We start from the raw sequence: 21,599 nt of genomic DNA, 5'->3' as shown, positions 1-21,599 counted from the left end.
TGCACTCCTCCATGAATCCATGCCCATTTGCTCAGAGAACCTTCTCCTAATAAAAAATAAAAAAAAAAGATGTGTAACGTGTTCACCCTTCTCCGTCTCTCTCTGTCGCTCGCTCGTTCTGGTCCCTCCCTCGCATTCATTCCTTCTTTGAGTCCAGGAATCTAGGGCAACCAAACGGCTCGGTTCGTTCCTTTCAGCCATGAATATCTTTCGATTTGTAGGCGATGTGATGCATTTGGTCAGTATTGTGATACTGCTGCTTAAAATCTATGCCACTAAATCATGTTCAGGTAACAAATGTAACACGACTTCTTCATTTCTTCTTCTTCCGCTTTGGCCTGTTGAGTGGGTTCTTCTTCCAGTATTTAATTGTATTGAGATTGTCTTGGTTGTAATGGTGGAGCTGAGCTTTTTTAACATTCTTCTGGAGATTAGGGATTTCGCTCAAAACGCAGGAGCTTTACGCGATAGTATTTCTGGCTCGGTACTTAGATCTCTTCACGGATTTTATTTCTCTTTATAATACTGTGATGAAGCTGGTATTCATAGCGAGTTCTCTTGCTATCGTGTGGTGTATGCGGAGTCATCGTGTCGTTAAGCGGTCTTATGACAAAGAGCTGGACACCTTCCGCCATTATTTTCTTGTTTTGGGGTGCTTTATATTAGGGCTTCTCGTTCACGAGAAGTTCACATTACAAGAGGTATTTTCCTCTGTTCCTATTGATTACTTCCTCATTTGAAATTTAAGTGGCTGAGTGGATTAAAACTTAGATTAATCTTTCTTCTTCCTTTCCTTGTCTCATCTCTAATTAATTGTCGTATAATTGTATCGTAGGTGGGTGGGGTTTGGCTCATCTCTAATTAATTTCGTTTTATTTTTATTTTTATTTTCTCCCGCTCTCTAACAAACATGCAGAAACGTTTGTAATGAGTTTGCTGCATTTCAAGTTTTCAGCCTACAAGTTCTTTTTACTAGGTCAACGCCATGTGTAAACCTTTTAAGGACGCATGAATGAATCTGTTCCTTATGTCAGTTTCTGAAAAAACAAGTTGTTTGCACTTAATAGTTGCTTCGGAGTTCATGTTTCGGGAACTTGTTATGTTATTATCCTTGGATTGGTAAGTTTGGATTTTGAGGTTATTGTGTTCTTAGGGTTTACAGCTCATGATTGTGAATTTGGATTTATATGATCTCTTCAGATTTTTCACGAAAAATGTATAAGAATTTTTTTTATGTGTGTGTGTGTGTGTGTGTGTGTGCTGGGGGGGGTGAGAGAGAGAGAGAGAGAGAGAGAGAGAGAGAGGGGACGGAGTTGCTGTAACCTAGAATTTTGTTAATTTTATTATTCAAGTCAATTTGTGTATAAGTAATAGAAGGGAACTAGCTTATGATGTCTCCAGGCTCCACAGTTCTGAATGAATTTTGAAGTGCCACTTACAGTCTCTTAGATTTGAATTTACTTTACTTATCCATTATTTTTTCGTTCACTTAATTTTGCTCAGGTGTCTCAGATGTTGTCTAAGTGATGTTCTTCATCTGATCACTTGTCCTTTAGAAAATGAAAACCAGTATAATTAATCCCCAGACTTTATAAATTTTCATGTTATCTAGTACTTGGGGCGTGATGCCCTGTCACCTGCTACCGATTCTTTTTTGGCTCTGAATATTCCGCAAATGGTGAAACAGACAATGAAACATTTGATTGCCGCCCACTCACGCTCCTTACCAACAACCCGGCGCTTCGCCGGAACACACCGTAGGTTGGTCCAACAACCAGTTGGCTCCTCGCAGCTGCACATTAGCAGAAAAAAGTGAGTGAATAGCCAGCTCCATGCAAGTTTCTCAATCGGTCTTCTTTATCCTATTGCATATTTCTGCAACTCAAGAAAAGAAAGGCTTCTATTCATGTGAATTAGAAAGAACTGAGAAAACTTGTGCATAGAACTTGCAATATCCTGCAAATGGTGAAACAACCAATGAAACATTTGATTGGCCCTACACAAGTGGCTGCTTTAATGGTGTTGTCAGTTATTATGAGGCATTTTCTGCATCTAGTATGATTAGAGAGGTGAATCACTGGTGAAGGGGAAAAGAAATCAATAAGAAAATGGAAATGCAAAACAGACTAAAATAATACCCTGTATAACCTAGGGGAAGAGTAAATTGGTTTAAGGAGAATTGGGGACAACTCTCAAAATAAGAGGTTGGAGGGAAGGGATACTAACTGCTCAGACTGGGTAATTTGAGAATCATATATGTGGGATTTGCTAGACAAGTAGTGCATTAGCAATTGGATTTGGCTGACCTTTCAACAGCTAATGTTACTACAGGATCACTCAAATACACCGTAGGATATGGAGGTAATGTTTAACCGAGGCACTGAGGGTGTCACTAATCTAGTGGTCACCTCTTTGGGAGATGGTTAGAATTACCCTCTTTTTATTGCTATACTTGTGCCTAAAAGGGTGTCTTCTAATGTAAGACTAGGTTACTAGTCTCAAAAACTCACAAACCAAATTAGTAACAAAGGACAGAATTAGAAAGTTAGGGTCTCAAACCAAACCAGCCATGTGATTGTAATCAAACTTGGATCAAGTGTAGTAGTACCCAAAACCGAATAGACTGAAACTAATCCAATGTATCCTTTTGGTTTCTTACATGACTGTCTGTACCATTTGGAGATTTGGGATGGATGGAGTCGCTAAAAGGACTGAAGACAGGATGGGAGGGAGGTTTGTCAACTTGGCCACTTGGGCGGGTGAAGGCCATTGTTATTTTACAAATATCTCCCCAGTGCATGCTTTGGAGAGAAATTATTTAATTTTGACACTTTTAGAGCTCAACTGTAATTTTACAAGTTTGGCCATTCATTAGGTCAGAACCATTCTTTATGAGTTATGGGCAAAGAAAAGAGGTGAAAATGCATAAAATACTGGTTGATGATTCATACCAAAATTGAACCATAATTGAGGTTAATAGAATTCTATTTCTTTTGTACATAACTACAGATTGAAGGACTGCCAATTCCTTAAGTCTTTTGAATTTTCTTCCATAGAAGCAGAAACTGATGTCAAAATTCTGTTATTTCATGTCGGACATTTATTTGTACCCTAAGAGACCAGATTTTTGTTCATGCGATCTGGAGATGCTTGTAGATGTTTCGAATTTGAATTCTGTGTGTGTGTGTGGACCAGCTTCTTAATCATTTCACCACTCTGGTTTTAATTTTGTACCCATTAGTCCTTGCCTCATGTCTTTTTACAAAAACTAAATTTATATAGAATGTTTAACCCATCATGTAAGTTATGATTCTGTCGCAGATCTTCTGGGCATTCTCTATATATTTGGAAGCAGTTGCAATTCTTCCGCAGCTGGTTTTGCTGCAGAGAAGTGGAAATGTGGACAATTTAACGGGCCAATATGTCTTCTTCCTTGGGTAATGCATTTGCCTTTATCTTGTTTGTATGGTAGAATTGAATTTATAAAAATATTATAATTGCTTTCAGTGAATAATATCTTTTTCTGAAACTATTAATGTATTACTGTTGTTATCTAGTGGTTATAATTAAATAATCATCATTTTGAGATTCAGTTATCATCCTGGAGTTTGTATTTTCGTTGATTTCTATTGTTTGGGGTGTTAGTTCTAGGGTGCACAGGTCTAGATTTGTAGGATGAATATAGATTCTATTAGGTAGGATTTCGTTTTGTTGTTTGGTTCTTAAATACTTATATTTGGAATTGATTTTAAAAGTTAATTTTATGATTTTTCCTCAGATAGAAAAAGCTGGTCAGTGATTAATTTTTTGGGTTGATAAATTATTAGGTGGAAGTTTGTCTCCAGTACATATGCAGAAATTAGAGCTAATTGGGCAGTCATGGATGTCGTTGTTTCAAGCCATGGGTGTCAGTGGGAGATTGGGGTGGGTGGGGGGTATTGTGCTTTGCTCAGTCAAAATTTTAACCAGGACTTCAACTGATCGTTAATTTGTACTCAAATTTCCAAGTGCTTCTCCTTCTACCTTAATGTCGTTGTTAGCACGAGTTACTGATCCGTTATGGCTTTAGACAGTGCAAGGCTGTAATGAGGAAACCTTCCACTCCATTGGGAGATCGATTCTGTGGTCCCTGCCGGTTCAGAGATTCCAGTAGTTTCTTATACCACCCACTTTTTGTAAGCTTTCTAAATTTTTAGGGTAGGATGCTGAGAAGTTCCACATGATGTGATATTCTCTCATCTATTAGTATTTAGTAGGACACGTTTCTGACATATTGAATGGTTATACGTATATTTACTCCATTTGCATGTCTGGCACTCTATTCATATATTTTACATTTGTACTTTTTCGTATATGGTACATGTTGTGCCTGTGTGCATCAGAGGGTATGTCTCAACACTCGTGCTTTGATGAAACACATTTCTACTTGTGTTTTACATATGCACGACTAAAGAGTTACTATGGTTCCATTTCATTGTTTATGCTTTACAAAGAGCACTTTCATGTCCGAATCATTTGTGTAGACGTTCAAACTTTGGTTATACTCTCCCATACTCGTTTAGTATCTTGGTTACGAATGGACATGCTTAAGTTGTTTAATCTTTACTTGGACTGGAGTACCAAAGTTGAAACTTGGAAGCCTGTTATCTCTTTTTTTTTTTTTGGTAAACACTTGGAAGCCAGTTATCACACCTATTGCAAAGTTATGCATATTTTTAGCAAAGGCTCATGCCAAGGCCAAAAAAAACCTCATTCTAGTGGCTGCCGAGATTGGATAATCTTCTTGTTTGCTTGCTAACAGTGAGTCTCCTGGCCTTTGTTGTTCAGTGAGATTTTGATTCAATGTACCTATTTGTTCTTCTTTCCCTCCTTTTTTCTGCTTCAGTCATAGGGTCCTTCAGGCTTATTTGGGTGTTTATTCTATGCATTTCTTTTTATTCTATGCATTTCTTTTCCTTTATCAATAAAAGACTACATTTAATAATAAAAGGAAGTTCATCACAAAGATATGTCCTGTGCTAAAATCCCTGTCAAGCCTAGACCTTTCGAACAGGTTATCTCCCCTAGTGCAGCATTGTGTAGAATGACTTCGGCCTATCTATCTTAGAGGAGTGAAAGGACTACAAATGGTGCCATTGGACTGAAAATAAAGCCTGCTCTGTGGATCATTTCTATTTCACCTAGATCTGATCCCCAGTTGTGTCCTGGTAATATATTTGAATAGAAGTCTTTTTTTCTTGAGTTTAATCCAAGTGTGTTTTATTTTTTTTTTTTTGTTGCAGGGCTTATCGTGCATTCTACATCCTTAATTGGATCTACCGTTACTTCACAGAGCCACATTTCACTCGATGGCTATGTAAGCTATATAATACATATAGTTTAATATGTTTGATACAACTAATGATGCACATTCTTACTCTTCTCTTATGAATTGGATTGCAGCCGTCATATCTGGTCTTGTCCAGACAGCTCTTTATGCTGATTTTTTCTATTATTACTTTTTGAGGTAAATAATCAATACGCAAAATATTTCATTGTGCTTTAGGCTCCATTTGTCTTTATGTAAAAGGCGCAGAAGGGGAAATATTTTACAGATTCTGCCACATTGGGCATAAAATAGTGGGCTGCTGTTGAACTTGTGCCCCTTCTCACTTCTGACTGGTTTTAGGAATCGAAATTAGAGTGCCAATTCTTGAGGAATCAGAATATTATTCCAAGCCGATTTGTACTTGATTTCTAGGGTTCAGGCTGATTCCTGGCCAAATCGGAATCGACAATGACCAATTCTGTTGCCGATTCCACTTGAATAAGAATTCTTGAAGTTGGGATCAAAAGTGAGAATTAACTTCCATTCAATTGTTTTGCAGCTGGAAGAACAACGCAAAGCTTCAGCTTCCTGCTTGAATCAATTGAGAATGCCAACTGTGTTACACGTTACTGATGATGACAGATATGTGATGGTTTGGAAGCTTGTGGGCTAACTTTTGGGTTTCTGAGGTGTTGTGGTTGTATCGTTTTCTGGAGACTGCACATAGCAGGGAAGGATACAGGTTAAGTTCAGACGAGGATAAAAGCATCATTTGTACCAAGGAAATAGTAGTAGATTGGTTGATGCACCTCACACTAATTTGTAGATGTACCAAAACACCCCTCTTCATATGGAGGGGATAGCTTTGAAGTGTGTAACATGGCTGTCCCTTAAACTTCATTACATTGCATAGGTACTGTGATGGATCTGCAACACTTCGTGAAAATGGGATTTAGTTAACATCATTAATTAGTGTTTGTGAGGACTGAGTAATTCCATCATGGATTTCAAATTAACATATTATGAAAGTTATTTTTTTTTGTCCATTCTCTCTCTTGGTGGGGGGGGGGGGGGTGGGTGTTGTGTTGGTTTGGGTTTGGTGGTGGTTAGTTTGGCTTGTTGTGCTGCTCCCTTGTGAGTTGGTTTTTCCTTGAACTTAAAAAAGCTTGTTTCAGCTGAAACTTGGCATGTGAGCATGGACCTTGGGGTTTACTGTCCACAAATTTTCAGCACCATCACACCTGTCACATGATAGAAATTAGTTCTTATATACCGATTTACATAGAAATACCCATTGAGGTAAACTCAAACTCATTTAAAATACAAAAGAATATGCCAATACATAATAGAGTTTATGGTTGAATCTATCAGATATTTGACATGTGACCAATCTTGACCACTATCTAGATATCCACATAGTCAAGATTGTCACCTCACCTAATTCCATTTAGGCTAAGTCTTGGCATTAAATCGGTTCGGTTTCAAGTTGTTCAATTCGGTTTGCTTCAAGATATAATGAACTACCCGAGAATGAGCCGAATATTAATCAGTACCAAGTGGCCAAACCGAAACTGATTATAATCGGTTCCTAATCGGTTTTCTTCCCTTTACGTGGCCAAAGCCTAATCTCCAACTTTTGAAATAGAAGATTTCCAGTCCATATCAAATGGGGTATCTTAATTCTTAAGCAAAAGCTTTCAATTGATTATAGTAGTACATTTGATCCGACAAATGTCTACTTTCTACTTTCAACCAATATTTCAGAAATAGAAAACAAAGTGAAGGCAGAAAACCAATATCAACTGCCAATTGTTATAGGTGCAAAAAATCAAAGTGAAAAGAAAGATTATACCACGTTTGATTTCAAATTTTAATACCAAGTTCATCGGTTCCCATTTAAACGATTTGATTTGCTTTTATCCAAAACTCACACTGCGAATCCATGATTTGACAAAAGAAAAGATAAAAAAAAAATCAGAGAATGAAAATGAGGTAAAAGATCAAAATCTGCAAACATAGCATTGCTCAACTCAGCCTCAAACTCCTAAGTTTCAATAGATCCTATCGGGACATTTCAATGTACCTTCACGAGTATTAAAGATGTAGGTGTATGGTGTATCAGAAGTCTCAGTACTTTCCCCATCAAAAGTTTAAAATCCAAAAAGAAGATACAATTGCATGGTACATACTACATACTGCCTAAAGAAAGAAAAACAGGTACAAAACTAAGCTTCAATCAAAACCTATGAATTTCAGCTCACTCAGAAATGGAATGCATCATCAGACCCATACTTGCTCCTGATATTGAAATGGTCAAACTTTGGATCAGCATAGTCAACTGACTTAATCTCCACAGGTTTCGGTTCTGTTCCTGTAGCTCCAAAAACCACCTCCCCGCTTCTATCACGATGACGGTGCCTGCTTCTTTCTTTCAGGCTCTTAGAACCAATCTGGCTATATGGAGGAACCTCAGCCGATCCATAGAATTCTGCATATTCTTGTCGCTTTGAAGACCGATGCTTGCTTGATAAAGAAGGATCCCTTGGAGCTGCTGATTTACTCTTTTGGAGCTTATGTTGTGTATAACCATCACCGCTTGCATTTGGAGAAGGGGAATGCCGTGTTTCAGAAAGAGGCGTAGCACTTCTCTGCTTTTGTACTAATGGAGGTTCAGCTCTATCCTCAGGCATTACAAGAGTATCTTTAAGTGGAGTAAGATTATTCTTGGACTTCCTGAACCTGAGACTGACAGGTATGAAATAAAGAAAGATGCTACCCAGTGCTACCACTGCAAGTTTAAACAAATCAATTATAAGACCTCCAAAAGATGGCCATCCGGCATCTGGCTCTTCTTTCAGGCTCTCCACAATAAGACTGGGTTTCTCGGAGGTGACTTCATCTTTTAGATCACTCTCTGAGGTTTGTTGCTGCATTAATAGATGCAAGATCTAAACGTTTGAGTGAAGATACAGGGAGAGTAACCAATTAAAATGTATATTTCTGTTTAAACAGCTTGCATCTTGAGCTACCATGAAAATGTTCATAGTTTCAATGGTTTCTTAAAAGCATATTTCATACACATCCAGTATAAAGGCAAGCCAAATTTAGTGAAATTCAGAGTTGCTAGTTGCCAGTAGTAAAAACAATAAAGATCATTTAACCCATTACCCACCACCCCCAACAAAAAAAGATCAGTAAAGATGGTTGACAAACAGACTTGTGGTCCAAACAGTCCCAAACCATATGACGACAATACTTTACCAAGATTTTGGCTGTAGTGATATTTATTAGAAATAAATTTGCAAATATTAGAAATCTCAATTTTAGAAGAAATTGATAAAGACAGTACTAAAGAAATAGCAAAATGTGAAACTTACCGATCTTGACAAGACGGAAAGTCCAAATCCCTGATGAAGCATGCATGATAGATATCCAACCAATACAGCACCAATAACAAGCATAACATCTGCTAGTAAGGATCAAAGTGAAATATCAATTAGCATTTAATTTAGACCGGCAGCAGGACTAGACAATCAGAGTTTCAGTTGATAATTGATTTGGTTTTAAATGATTGTTTTTAGTGATAAGCTTTCCATGATAAAGAGCACCGAGGATATAGAAGTTAGGGACAAAAGCTCAAGCAGCCGATCTTCATATTGTGTACATTGTATTTGCATAATACTATAGCACATGAACTAACTCTGCTACAATGCTTGGGCCAGAGATGGTAAGAAAGATCAATTTACTAATCAAACATAACTCATGTCATGATCAATCAAGGAGAAAATGAAATAATGAGCACTTAACTTGCAATCACACTCCACAGGAGAATTAAAGATTTGTTTCTGGTATTCTGATCCTCATGACAAATGTGAAATCATAGAGAGCAAGTACGAATAAGTGGGCTCCTACATGTAAGCACATGCCATGTCCAACAATTGCAATTTCTGATCCAGCTATTTTTTGTTTCCACAAGTCTTATTCTTTCTTCGACTTCTTCAGTTGTTGTTATTCATCATGACCTGACCATGGAACTAAAGAAGAGTAACACGAGTCATGCATTCAACATCATTCTCACTCTTATCTAATTCTTTAGACAGTTCGTCTTTATTTACTTGCTACCAAGGAGGAAATAGGACCATGGTAGAAAAGATGGAAGTGCTTACGTATTCAGGAACACCATTTACAAATAGAGAGAACATTTTTAGGCTATATAAAGGACAAACAAGTGGCAGTGACAGAAATGGACACAAGCTGTAAGCAAGCGACCTTAAAAACCTGATGCATAGCCATGTCAGTATATGTACACCTTGATCGTGTTTTTCCTGTAGGCAACCAACTAGGTTTGAATATAATCACAATTCCTCTTGACGCCAAGACATAATTATGAGCTTAGAAGTCCAACTACAAGCAAAAAGTTCCACTTAAAGGAAGAAAAAAAATTCAACAGAGGGTCTCAAAAGACTACCAGTAAAAATAGTTCTGTTCAATTAGCATGGTTCAGATGCTAACTGCACCACACTGGCACACTGTTTTTAAACCATTACTTGATTGGAGGGAAAGAATGTCTTTCTGGTAATTGAGAGGAGGTGTACCAACTAAACTTTGCAGTAATCCAAATTTCAGGTTAGAATATGAGGTATAAACTACACCGTAGACTTTTATTGAATTTAAGGTTCTGCATTTCAAAGATCCATGAATTTTTTGCATATCCACCTGTCACAAATCAAAGTATCTAGAATCTTTGAATTCCTTGAGAACAACAGGCCAAAGGATCAGAACAATCTTATCTGCAAAGCTGCCTCATAAAGAAGGTACTTTTTAATTTCACAAAGCGCAAAAGTGACAATCAACAATGCTTTAATGAAAGAACAGCTGCAAGGAAATTCAATAAAAATCTCCCTTACCAACACCACCAACCCCCCCCCCCTCCATACACACACACAAAAAAGGAGGAAAAATCAGTTTGCAAAGATTGCAAGAAAGAGCCCGATCGATCCCCCAAAACTCCCTCTTTTGCTTTTCAGTATAAAATATAGAGGCATTACAAGTAGCCAAACTTAATAAAACTAATATTCAGATCATAAATGACTAAAGTGACAAACTTAATAAAACCACCGACCTATGTTAACGGTACAAGGCAAAAGGCATAACTTGGGTACTGCTAACAGCCCATTTCTTGCATTCTTATTGGCTTACATGAAGTGCCGGACACGGATACAGCTCATAATTTGAAGCGTCCAGGTAACAGAGCCACCAACATCCAAAGACTGCAATGCTATAGAGCTCATATAGTCATATGTGAAATGAAGATCTAGATTCTAGGTAGAATGAATAACCATGTCGGCTTTCTAGATTACCTGAAGATACATGTCGGCTTTCTAGATTACCTGAAGATAGGCTAGCATAGTCACAAAAGGAAAGCCCTCATTTGTGTGATTGTCACGACTACTAGTACGTTCTCCCTCTTACCTCTGCTTCCCTTAATCTATATGCCCTGATTCTCAGGATGAGATTTCATCTCCAAACTTCCTCACAGCTGAAGTACCAAAAACTAACACCACCTATTTTGACTAGTTTTAGACATTTGGCCAGTACTTAGGAGTGCTGAGACACCTCAACTCAACTCGACTCAGCCTTATCCCAACTAAATGGGGATGGCTACATGGATCCTTTTCTAAGACACCTAGCAAGCAGCAAGAAAAGAAAAAACAAAGGAAATAGCTATACGGTCGCCATTTCTTTTCCTGTACCCTAACCTTTTCTCTCTGATAATTTAACTGGTTGGAGCTACTAATATCCCTTATTTGTTTTCCTCCATTTCTTATAGATCCAGTAGTAAGTCTTGCATAAATCATCAGATGCTTAGGGTATGTTTGACACAGTACCTCGGCTGTATTCATGCATAAGAGATTAAGAACTAATCCAACCACTAAGTAATTCTACAGAGTGTGTTACCCAAAAAATAAGGTTCCCCTTTTCTACGATTAAGGAAAACTCATCTCAACAACCCCCTTCCTCATCACCTTCCCCATCAATGAATGCTCCAAAATCTCTTATCCTACAAGATGTGGTAAATGCCAGCAAAAAGTGGGCTCACTTAATGTTAATGAGAGAAAGAAGGAAAGACAAAAGCTCCTGGATAACAGCAGACTTGATCCACACCCCCGGTAAACTGTTAAAAACTCCAAAGGTTAGATGGTACTTGAAAATCTTACTCCCAGTGATGCAGTTCAAAAAAAAATAGAAGACCAGCAGCAAACCAGGTCACTGGACTAGACCAAGAATGGATCAATATGTTTAATTTTGAGTGTCCAATGGGTTAGCTTAGGCCTCGTTTCATGTATGACTTCGAATAGAGCAGATTGGAGAGCAAGGATCCATGTGGTCAACCCCATTTAGTTGGGATAAGGCTATGTTATTGTTGTTGTCCATGGGTTATATGGGTCCATATGCCTAGTTTTTTTTGTTTACTATTGTAATGGGTCACTTCTATAAGCCCAAATATTTGGGATTAAGGCCTACACGGGATTCATGTTAGTTTCTATTTTTAGTAAATTGTATTCTTTATTTTACTATTTTACTACTGATGTCCTACATTCCAGCCGTACTTTCTATTTTGTTAAAGTTCTAGAATAATTTCTATTTTGAAGAAGACTTAAGTTGTAAGGGATTCTCCCTACCATACATAGGGGTTTTCTGTTTTGCTTATTTCATTGAAGTTATAAATAAAAAGAGTAGGGATTACGCTACTTCCAATGATTTGAGTTATTGAGAAATTTGGGTTTTGGCTCTTTGGGTTAGTGTGAAGTTGTCCTTGGACTGTGGTGATGCAGCTTCAGCCCCGTTGTGGTGATTCAACAGATGGGGATTAGTTCTTTTAACTGAAGTCACCTACGTCAGTGCCAATAGATTCTCAGTCCAGTTACTAAATTTCAGTTTCCATGTTATATATAGTAGAGTTTCTAATTTGTTAACACTGTTCTGCAGGCTTCTAAACTCAGTTTCCATTTCTTGAATGTTTCTCCGTTGACTGTTTTCTAAATTCTGAGCATACTTACTATTTCTTGTCAATTACTAATGGAAGTTACTATTTTCTGATCACCAATGTTCAAGGTTTCGCCATTCAATTTGTAAGATGTCAAAAAGAAATTCCATGCAATAAATAAAAAGTGCAATGTTTCACTCGAAATTTCGATGAGATAAGTGGTTTCGGAAACAATACAAACCTTTCATATAAAATGTATAGTTTTGAACAAAATGGGTTAAAATTTCGTTGGTTTCGCTGGTTTCGATTCTATGGTTTGTGGAAACTTGGTTTTTTATTATTTTTTGCCAAATCACTCCCATACAAGCGTGAAACAACTTATGTGCAAGATTCAAAGTAACGATTTGCTGCATTTGTGGAACTTTTTGAAGGTTCATCATTTTTTCCAAAAATGAAATTTTGCAAAAAAATTGGATAAATACTTGGTGGTAGGCATTCAAATTTTTATATGCTAGACATCATAGGCAAATCTATATCTTCAGTCTTCACGGAGTCGGATTTAATTTACTGTTTTTAAAATATTTTTTAAATTTTATGAAAAAAAAATGATTTTCTTGCATATAGCGTATACTACCAACCAAGGGTCCGAAGTCAAACTACCATTTTAGCTGTGTTTTTTTACAATATAAGGGTTCCACAATGTTTAAAGGGCCTAAAATAGTGTTCCCTCGAAGTTTTTAGACCTAATTTGGCCATTTGGGCCTTGAAACCATCCACCGAAACCTTCCATGTTTCAACCAAAATTTTGCGTTTTCACGAAATATTTTTGGTTTCGAGCCTGGTTGAAACATGTTCAAAACCGAAACTTGGAACCTTGCTGATCACTGCCATATCTCCAGATTCATCTGTTGAAGCCAAACTTTGAAGGATTATTCCTCTCCTCTATAGTGCTACTCAACCAGGTTTTCAAGGCCATCAGATCGGTCCATCTCTAGTTATTAAAAATCTCACTATTCTGGTCCTAAGATTGTGTCCTACATTCCTTACCTGTGGTTTGCATCTGAACCTACTTTTTAGGTTAAGCAGATTGCATTACTCAGTCTCTACTTGAGTATGGAAGGATCTCTAAAGTTATTAAATAAAGGGAACAACGGAAAAGGTCGGGGGGTGTGGCAACCAAGCTGATAACAGATTTATGAAAAGGATCTCAGGTCTTACCTCACCTGAATGTAATCCAATCCACCCAGGTAAACTGTTAAAAAATTCCAAAGTGGGATAGGACTTGAAAATCCTAGGATCAGCATGCCCAGCAAGAAAATGCACTACCACGTCAAAGCATAATAACAGGTCTTAGTAATAGGCTTGTGAGCTGATCGTACAGCACCCTTCTTTGACTTGATTCTTCTCTGAAGGCTAGGTCAAGTAGCCTTCCACCGACTCAACTGATGGAGAGAAGCATGCAAACAGTGAGTTGGTGGAGGGATCTCTGAAGTGTTCTCAAATTTATGAAAACTCAAACAAGAAATTTTTTTTCTCAAGTCTTATCTCACCTGAATGTCAACCAATCCATTCAACACCAAGTTCATTCTGGAAAAATATTAGGAAGTACAGTATATGTTAAAAAGGTAAAACGATTATCAATCAAGAATTGGTGGCTCTTGGTTAGAATTACAATGTTACAGTATCATAACAAAGGCATCTTAAATATAAAAACAAAATAACATATGCCGAATATTTGTAAATCATCAACAAAATGTAATCAGCATAGTTGTCAAGGCATCGTCCAGGCATCCAGGCTCTTTCTTGGGTCCAAGGCGACTGCACGCCTTGTTGAGACTTCACGAGTTTATGTTGATTTATGTCTATTTTTTTTTATATGAATATGTTTGTATTATATCCTCTGATTTGTTTATCATATGTTGGTTTTCCCATACTTGGTCATTACTAGCATAATTATATCATATTGCATTGATATAGCTTCAATGTTGCATATAACTAGCTCGTGAAGTTATATCATAATTATATTATATTGTATTAATATAGCAATTATCATTGCTATATTACATATAGTCATAGCACTAGCAATAACTGGCTCTGTTTAGGCCTTGAGGCAGAGGTGTGAATCAGTAAGGTGAGAGTGAACTCAAACATGATAAGCTCAATATTCATTTTTCTTAGAACACTGTCGTCTTTCAATTGTGATGAAATGTGCCCCTCAAAACAGAGATTTGGATTGCAGTTTTATGAGTATAACTAATTTGAAGAGTCAAGAAAAAGCTAAAAAGAGCACAGTAGATGCCTAGCTTCAATATTTGGAGAAACCTTGGGTTCATGACCAACAGTCCAACACTGTAAGAAGCTACTCTTCATAATCCCAACACTAGCTTATTCATGACAATCAGAAAATGTGGTTTTCAATTCGCCCTTTCAGAGTTACCTTGCATTCAACTCATCATTGTCGAGGGCATAATTTGAATAGAATTAGACCAATCAAGAACCCCCCCCCCCCCCAATGAATCTTGAAACAAGCAGTACTCACATTCACATGCACAGGTGAATGATATAGAGGAATATCTTAGCCTCACCAATTGGTAAATATGGTCAAATGCTGCCTACAAGGACCGTTCTATTACTTGCTATAAATACACTAAGACACTATATAGGAACATCAACATCAGATCATCAGCCTATAAATATCTTTTAATTAACATTAATGTCTTTGATGTTCCAAGCAGTTCTGGCTACACAAATCGAATTCCATAAATCCATTCCACCCAAGGTCATATCTTCCCTTGATCTGTCTGCCTTGAACCATCTCCCATTAACCGTACACTTTTTGGTCCCTCCCACTTTACAAGACAACACTTCTCAACAATACGGATGACTGACGACAACTTTCTTTATCCATCTCAACCTGCTCTTCCTTATTTCATCACCTTTTGGAGGTACACCTAGATTTAACTAGAAGCACTTTTTTTATTCTATTTTTCCCACTTTGTTACTCAAGACATCTCAATATCAAAAAAAAAAAAAACTCACTATACGGATATATCTATTGATTGTCCAACATCTTGTTTTCAATAACGATTGGATCTCACGATTGTCCTGTAAAATTTTGCAAGAGTCTAATTAGCATGTGAAGCTTGCAAGGCACTCAAAATATCAAGTCACACCTTGCTAGTCTGCTCATTTAACTTTGAATATAAGCACTGCAATTATGCATATCTTTTAGATGACATTATAGATTTATAGCTGATGAAGAAACACATATAAGTATTACCCTTGTGAAAAGCAATATATTTTGTACAACCGTGGATATGTTTCTTGTATCTTTTGTTAATCTGAATAAGAGGGAGTTCATGTTCCTTTCAGCACATAATTAGGGAACTAACTAATGACAAAAATTCCAAGGTCCAAACCTGTAGCAGAAATGGAGTTGTACTGGTAATCACAATCCTCTTGTTGGAGAGAGATTTGTCGAATAGCAGCATTTCCTCTATCAACAACCAACAAGGAACAGGTACGCCCATCATACACCACATCAAAATCACTGGAGAATTTTGCATCTTCACTGGGGCCATCCCTATACCCTGCGACATTTGATTTTCCCCCAGCAATTGTTTTAACACCTGCAAACAGTTACCAAACTTCCATAACCGTTCTATAGAGGACAACACCCCCAAGACTAGAAAATCCACTGCTTTCCTTCATGAACATATTTAAACTAGTTATCATTAAAGAGCCACAAAAACCTGCTTCTCCTATCTTCCTGATAGCTAGATTTGAGGTATCTGCAACATATACATTCCCTTTGTCATCCATGGTAACACCTTTTGGATGATTAAAACGAGCATCACTTGGTTTCCCGTCCACATGCCCCGAGTAACCTTTAAATGATCCAGCAACCAATCTTGCCCTGCTATCTGCAAAACAAACCCCCCAAATCTAAAATGCTATAAAACGAATGTATGTCAGGCAGTCATGCATCTATAAAATGAATATCCAACTGATCCATTAAGTGAAAACTGTTGGGCAGTAGACTGAAAAGGGTTGATGAAAAGAATAATAAGAAGACACAATCTGACGCCTATAACACATAATGAAGTTCTAAGTGCTCAGAATTATAAGCAATCACCATGGAAAGAGTAAGAAAATTTTAAGTAAAACTGTGAAGGCAGAAAGAATAGCAGGTCTACACTGTGATAGAGGCGGAGTTATCCGAACAATGTTACTATTTTCGGCGTCCACAGCAAAGAGTTCGCCATCATGGGAAACCCGGATGGAATACGGCACGACCCCCAGTTCGTTTCCCTCCACGACAGTCTCAACCAAATACCCATTCTCAAACTGAACAACATTTCCATCTGTTGAAACAACCACAAAAGAGACAAACAAACACACACATACTCAGTTTGGCAAGTACCCATTAAAATATAAGCAAACCAGTCATCTGGGTTCAGCGGATATCACCAATCTCTCTTCCCAATTACCTGTTTGGGGCGTTTTTGGGGAAGACCTCGTCCATTTGAGAAAGGAAGACAAGTGTTTTATCAAGGGTCCTGAAGAAAAAAATAAAACAGAGAACTAAACAAAACAAAACAAAACAGAAGAATATACAATGGCAGAAAAGTAGCTTGTCGATTAGCAAAATAGATCAAGAAAGATGTGAGAAAAGGAAGGGGGAGGGGGAGTGGCTTGAGAATAACCTGCCGGAGCAGCTTCAGCTCGAAACTGAACGATATAGAAACTGAAGAGTACTAAGAAAATCATGAAAAACCAAGAATTTCTCATGACTCTCACTCCAATAAGCAGATTTCGAAAGGGTTTATTTCCAAGGACCTCAGTAGACTAAAATGAACGCTAAATGAGATAAAATTCAAGCACAGCATATGGGTTCATTTGGCTTCTTTGCTTTGTCCAGTAGCTGAAGAAGTGATAGCTTGGTAGACTGAGAATCAGAATGATAGATTGGTCTTTGTTAATTGTTTACTTTGAAGAAATGATCTTTTTCTCAAACTAAAAGAAATGGCTTTCCCATGGAATCTGATGGGCAGGAACCAAAGAAAAGGGCGCTTTTGAAATAATGTGATTCCGTTAGACCATTACGACCTTCTCCCGATAAAAAGCGATGGCGAGTGAGAAAACAATAAATCTCCACTTCCCCTCTTACAGTTACAGTATGATGTGTAAAGGCTGTAAAGGCTGTAACCCCTTTTAGTTTTCACTTTCGACGATGTTGTACGGTCCACGGGCTTCGACCGGAAAACCCAAGAAAATATAAGAAAATCACACGGGCTGTCTTAAGACATTCATATCATGATTCAAACATCCGATTAAGATTTAAGACTGGTTTTTTGTTGAACAGTGGTCCATTGGTCAGAAAACAAAAATCTTCACTCCAACAAGCACATGCAATGTTGTGATTCTACTCTCCTTGTGACCTAACTATATTAAAAAAATATATATATGGGTAAGAGATCTCTATTTGTGCGTTTGGGTCAATGGGTGAGCACCCCTGGTATCTATCCAGGGGCAGAGACATAATCTCACGGTGCCTTGTGAGAGGGCGTAAGAAACACCACCAAGTAGTGATCTTTATATGTATATATTTGTTTATACACCCTCATCGTTGTCAGGTTGTGTGGCTCCTGAATCAACGCAGAGCTCAATGAGAATGCACATGTGGGGCATTCGATAGGAGTGAAATTTTGAATTTTAAAAATATTGTACTTCATCACTAGGCAAATCCTATTGGAGTTGAGCTTAATATGTGTAAATGCCACATCATCATGATAGGATCTTTCAAAAGTAGTGGAAGGCATTGTCATTATTCACAACCTAGAAGAGGGGTTTGATATTATAGATACTCAGAGGGGAGGTGGATGATATTTATTCTTTTTTATTCTTTTGATGGTGGGGGGATCCTTAGACAAGATGATCACAACTGATTGTATCTTCAATTCAACAAACTTAAAACGGATCATAGGACATGTAATAACCAAGGCCTAGCAATTATGAAACCCTGCTATTCTCTCCATCATGGAACCAGACAGAAAGAACAATTTATTGGCAAATAACCATTGAAGATGGACGAGCCTGATTTTAAACATAAATAGTTATAAATATGTGTATTATACATGTGCATGTACGTATAAATTCGTGTATTTTAAAGACTTCCGAAATTTGTTTTTAACGAAGACTTCCGAATTAAGACGTATAAAATGGTTAAAAAACTTTAAATCAAAAATCAAAACCAAAACCAAAACCAAAACTAAAACTACACCGCAGACCCAAAATCCCCAAATCGGGAGTGAAGAACAACTTCTTCTAGGTTTTTCTGGTTTTGGAGGATCTCCTGAATATTGGGTATTTATAGCTCCCTTCTTCTTCCCGTCTTCATTCCCAAGTGATATCGGCGGAGGCCGGCGAGTCTCCATGTAAGTGTTTTGAGCCCCCTTCCTCCTTCCTTTTATCCGTCTCTGTTCCAAGTTGATAGCAGTGGCAAGTCTTCGTTCCCAGAATCTCAGTTGATTGCAACGGTAGCCAACGAGTCTCTGAACTATCTTCTTGGTAAGTCCTTACTCGTTTACTATTTTTTTGGGGGGGGAGTTGACCCTTGATTTATTTATTCTTAGGGTTTCTTTTTGTCATTGATGGTTTTGCAACAAAAATTCAAGGTAAAGAGAAGGCTAATTTTTTGAATGGGACGCAAAATAAGGATTGGATTCAACCCCTTGTCGCAGAAGTTTGGGGTTTAACCACTTAGAGGGAGTCAATTTCTTGTGTCAGATTCCCACCCTGGCATTCAAATCTTTCTCATGTAGATCAATGTCATTCTTCGTTTATTGAATTATTTAAATTTTATTTTTCTTTTAGTTTAGTCAATAGAAAGTTGAAGAAGATCAAAGAAGATAGATGAGTTACTGCTTGTGGTGAGCAAATCCTGTCAGAAGAGAAGACACCAGCCCCATCACTGTCCTGGGACTCAACGTCTGGACGACTGGTGCCGTTTACTTCTTCCTCCAGGAAATAGAAATAGGAAATGAGGATTGTGGGTCTAACTGGGGGGATTGCTTCAGGGAAGAGTACTGTCTCTAATCTTTTTAAGGCGAAAGGAATTCCTATTGTAGATGCAGACCTTGTAGCTCGTGTATGTATTCCTTTACTCTCTTTCTCTCTCTCTCTCTCTCTACACACACACACTCAGTAATATATAGATACACAATTCACCCAAATCTGGACTGAAGGGTACATCATAAATCTGGGTTGTTCACAGGATGTGCTGAAGAAAGGTACCGGTGGTTGGAAAAGGGTTGTGGCAGCATTTGGGCCAGACATTTTACAAGAGAATGGAGAAGTTGACAGGGCACATTTAGGGCAAATTGTATTCTCTGATCCTGACAAGCGTCAACTTCTTAATCGGTATGCAATAATAAACTTTTCACTGCACTTTACCGAGCCATGGTGCTCCAATTGGCTTCTTTCCTTGTACAATTTGATTCCAATTACTGTAACTTAATATCAGTACCTTCTCTTTAAGAACATTTTAAAATATCTCTTCCAATTCATTATCCATATGTGTTTATAGGGAGAAGCATGCCTATGACTTAACTTGGTAAAGAGTCAGTGTTGGTCTTGCTTTAATAGTCATGGTGTTCCACTGAAGGAGCAATACAACTGTAATGAACAATGAAGAGAACATGTTTATGCCTTCAGTGTAAACCAACCCCCCCCCCCCCACCAGTAAGGGGGAGGAAAGAAATAATAAGAAAGAGCAGCTTTGAGAATAAGCAGTCATCCTTAATTCAGTTCCTGTTACCTGCTCTCAGGTTGTTGGCTCCATTCATTTCCTATGGCATCTTCTGGGAGGTCTTTAAGTTATGGATCAAGGGATGTAAGGTCATAGTTCTTGACATCCCTCTGCTGTTTGAGGCTAAGAGGATGGATCGGTGGTCAAAGCCCATTATCGTGGTATGGGTTGATCCTGAGACACAGCTCCAACGACTCATGACTAGAGATGGAATATCTGAGCAGCAGGCTAGAAACAGGATCAATGCCCAGATGTCTCTGGATTGGAAAAAGACACAAGCGAACATAGTGATAGATAATTCAGGGTCGCATGAAGAAATGAAGCAACAGTTTTCGCAGGTTTTTGCTCAGGTCACTGGGCCCTTAACATGGACTGAATTTGCGCTTTCCGGACATGGTGCATTGTTGACTCTTGTTTCTGTAGTTGTGGCTGTTGTTGCTTGCAGGAACCTATTTAACAATGATGGGACAAAGCAATAGTGACAATCCTCTTGTATAATTAGTGCTTAGGTGGAATAAAATGGAAGTATGAAAAACATCATTATTTGACTTATATATTTGTTTGAAACCTGTTAATGTCTCCTGTAATGTGTTCACTGACTATTATTCTCAAGTTGGAAAAGGTGGTCAGTAGGGATGTTGAAAACACATTTCAGGTTTATGCCATCAAATATGTTTTGTATTTGAGAAACACAGAAATTTCTTCCATTGACACTGTATCTCTAAATCTTATGGGAAATTGTAGGTTTTCAGTTAAGGGGCTTGGGGGAAATCCTAATATCCATAAGCGGTTAAATGTTCACCAGCACAAATATGCTAAAAACCAAGTATCTGTCTATGCATGGGCATCATTTCCTGACCAAACAGCAAGCCATGATGTTTGACTCATTATATTTGTTTGTAATCGGTTTATCCATAAGCTTCTCTATGAAAAAAGATCTATAGCAGCTTCAACAAGAAGAATATCTAAAATGAAAAGGGACCTAAACTTGTGTTAACAATAATTTCATGTGCCAACTTGGATGCCCTTTCTGTAGTTGATCTCACCATTCATAACTTAATAAAATGTGGTCATTCAATGTAAAAGTAGGAAGTTTTTTGTGTCCAGAAAAATAAACAAGCATGGTGACATAAGAATTCTGTTATTAGCCAAAGATGTTGACATGACAGATTGACGAACTCTTTGATCATCTCTCTCAGTGATGTCTGACTGAACCAAGGAACTAAGATAACAAGGCATTCATTTAATGCTATGTGGAAACCAAGGAAATAAAATTACTAGGCATTCATTCAATCACACAATGCACCTGTACTTTCCTCGGCATAAAATCAGAGGCACCTCTCGATCAGCAAATTCACTTTCAACTGAGATTACTACACCTTCAGTTTACTCCTTCAATTACACAGTGCACCTGTTATCATCTTATGACCTTTGAGCAGATTCGTAGTTCAGTATTAGTAATTCAATAAATGCTTCTTTTGTTTTGCATCAGT

At 37.7% G+C, this 21,599-nt stretch overlaps 3 protein-coding genes across 6 annotated transcripts; 2 read left to right on the top strand and 1 right to left on the bottom strand.

Annotated features, from left to right (window-relative positions):
- The first annotated feature begins 100 nt into the window (after positions 1-100).
- Positions 101-6,220, top strand: LOC122650285 (ER lumen protein-retaining receptor A). Its single transcript, XM_043843660.1, has 6 exons — positions 101-290; positions 436-701; positions 3,322-3,437; positions 5,283-5,356; positions 5,443-5,506; positions 5,868-6,220. Exons 1-6 carry the CDS (start codon positions 200-202, stop codon positions 5,902-5,904), a joined length of 648 nt encoding a protein of 215 aa, XP_043699595.1. The 5' UTR covers positions 101-199; the 3' UTR covers positions 5,905-6,220.
- A 1,343-nt stretch (positions 6,221-7,563) lies between these two features.
- On the bottom strand, positions 7,564-18,265 carry LOC122650280. Of its 4 annotated transcripts, none has more exons than XM_043843653.1 (8): positions 18,250-18,265; positions 17,003-17,094; positions 16,787-16,855; positions 16,493-16,663; positions 16,049-16,219; positions 15,716-15,925; positions 8,686-8,774; positions 7,564-8,235 (listed from the first exon to the last, which is right to left on the bottom strand). In XM_043843653.1, the coding sequence occupies exons 2-8, from the start codon at positions 17,085-17,087 to the stop codon at positions 7,570-7,572; spliced, it is 1,461 nt and encodes a 486-aa protein (XP_043699588.1). In that variant the 5' UTR covers positions 17,088-17,094; positions 18,250-18,265; the 3' UTR covers positions 7,564-7,569. The 4 variants fall into 4 exon arrangements, with proteins under 4 accessions (XP_043699588.1, XP_043699587.1, XP_043699586.1 ...); XM_043843652.1 differs by lacking the exon at positions 18,250-18,265 and adding an exon at positions 17,406-17,424 and having other exon boundaries at positions 17,003-17,103; XM_043843651.1 differs by lacking the exon at positions 18,250-18,265 and having other exon boundaries at positions 17,003-17,210.
- Positions 18,266-19,165: 900 nt separating this feature from the next.
- On the top strand, positions 19,166-20,798 carry LOC122650283 (dephospho-CoA kinase-like). Its single transcript, XM_043843659.1, has 3 exons — positions 19,166-19,446; positions 19,573-19,718; positions 20,126-20,798. Exons 1-3 carry the CDS (start codon positions 19,339-19,341, stop codon positions 20,583-20,585), a joined length of 714 nt encoding a protein of 237 aa, XP_043699594.1. The 5' UTR covers positions 19,166-19,338; the 3' UTR covers positions 20,586-20,798.
- The last annotated feature ends 801 nt before the right edge of the window (positions 20,799-21,599 follow it).

This window comes from Telopea speciosissima, chromosome 2 (assembly GCF_018873765.1).
Source record: "Telopea speciosissima isolate NSW1024214 ecotype Mountain lineage chromosome 2, Tspe_v1, whole genome shotgun sequence".
NCBI classification, from domain to species: Eukaryota; Viridiplantae; Streptophyta; class Magnoliopsida; order Proteales; family Proteaceae; genus Telopea; species Telopea speciosissima.
This window is presented reverse-complemented; position numbering and strand designations above follow the sequence as displayed.

Excerpts from the sequence above, each read along its gene's own strand:
- LOC122650285 (XM_043843660.1), top strand. The coding sequence starts at position 200 with ATGAATATCTTTCGATTTGTAGGCGATGTGATGCATTTGGTCAGTATT. Across the intron at positions 702-3,321 it reads AGAAGTTCACATTACAAGAG|ATCTTCTGGGCATTCTCTAT; the intron begins GTATTTTCCTCT and ends ATTCTGTCGCAG. Across the intron at positions 3,438-5,282 it reads CAATATGTCTTCTTCCTTGG|GGCTTATCGTGCATTCTACA; the intron begins GTAATGCATTTG and ends TTTTTGTTGCAG.
- LOC122650280 (XM_043843653.1), bottom strand. The coding sequence starts at position 17,087 with ATGAGAAATTCTTGGTTTTTCATGATTTTCTTAGTACTCTTCAGTTTC. Across the intron at positions 16,856-17,002 it reads AGCTGAAGCTGCTCCGGCAG|GACCCTTGATAAAACACTTG; the intron begins GTTATTCTCAAG and ends TTTTTTCTTCAG. Across the intron at positions 16,664-16,786 it reads CCCAAAAACGCCCCAAACAG|CAGATGGAAATGTTGTTCAG; the intron begins GTAATTGGGAAG and ends TGGTTGTTTCAA.
- LOC122650283 (XM_043843659.1), top strand. The coding sequence starts at position 19,339 with ATGAGGATTGTGGGTCTAACTGGGGGGATTGCTTCAGGGAAGAGTACT. Across the intron at positions 19,447-19,572 it reads ATGCAGACCTTGTAGCTCGT|GATGTGCTGAAGAAAGGTAC; the intron begins GTATGTATTCCT and ends GGTTGTTCACAG. Across the intron at positions 19,719-20,125 it reads AAGCGTCAACTTCTTAATCG|GTTGTTGGCTCCATTCATTT; the intron begins GTATGCAATAAT and ends ACCTGCTCTCAG.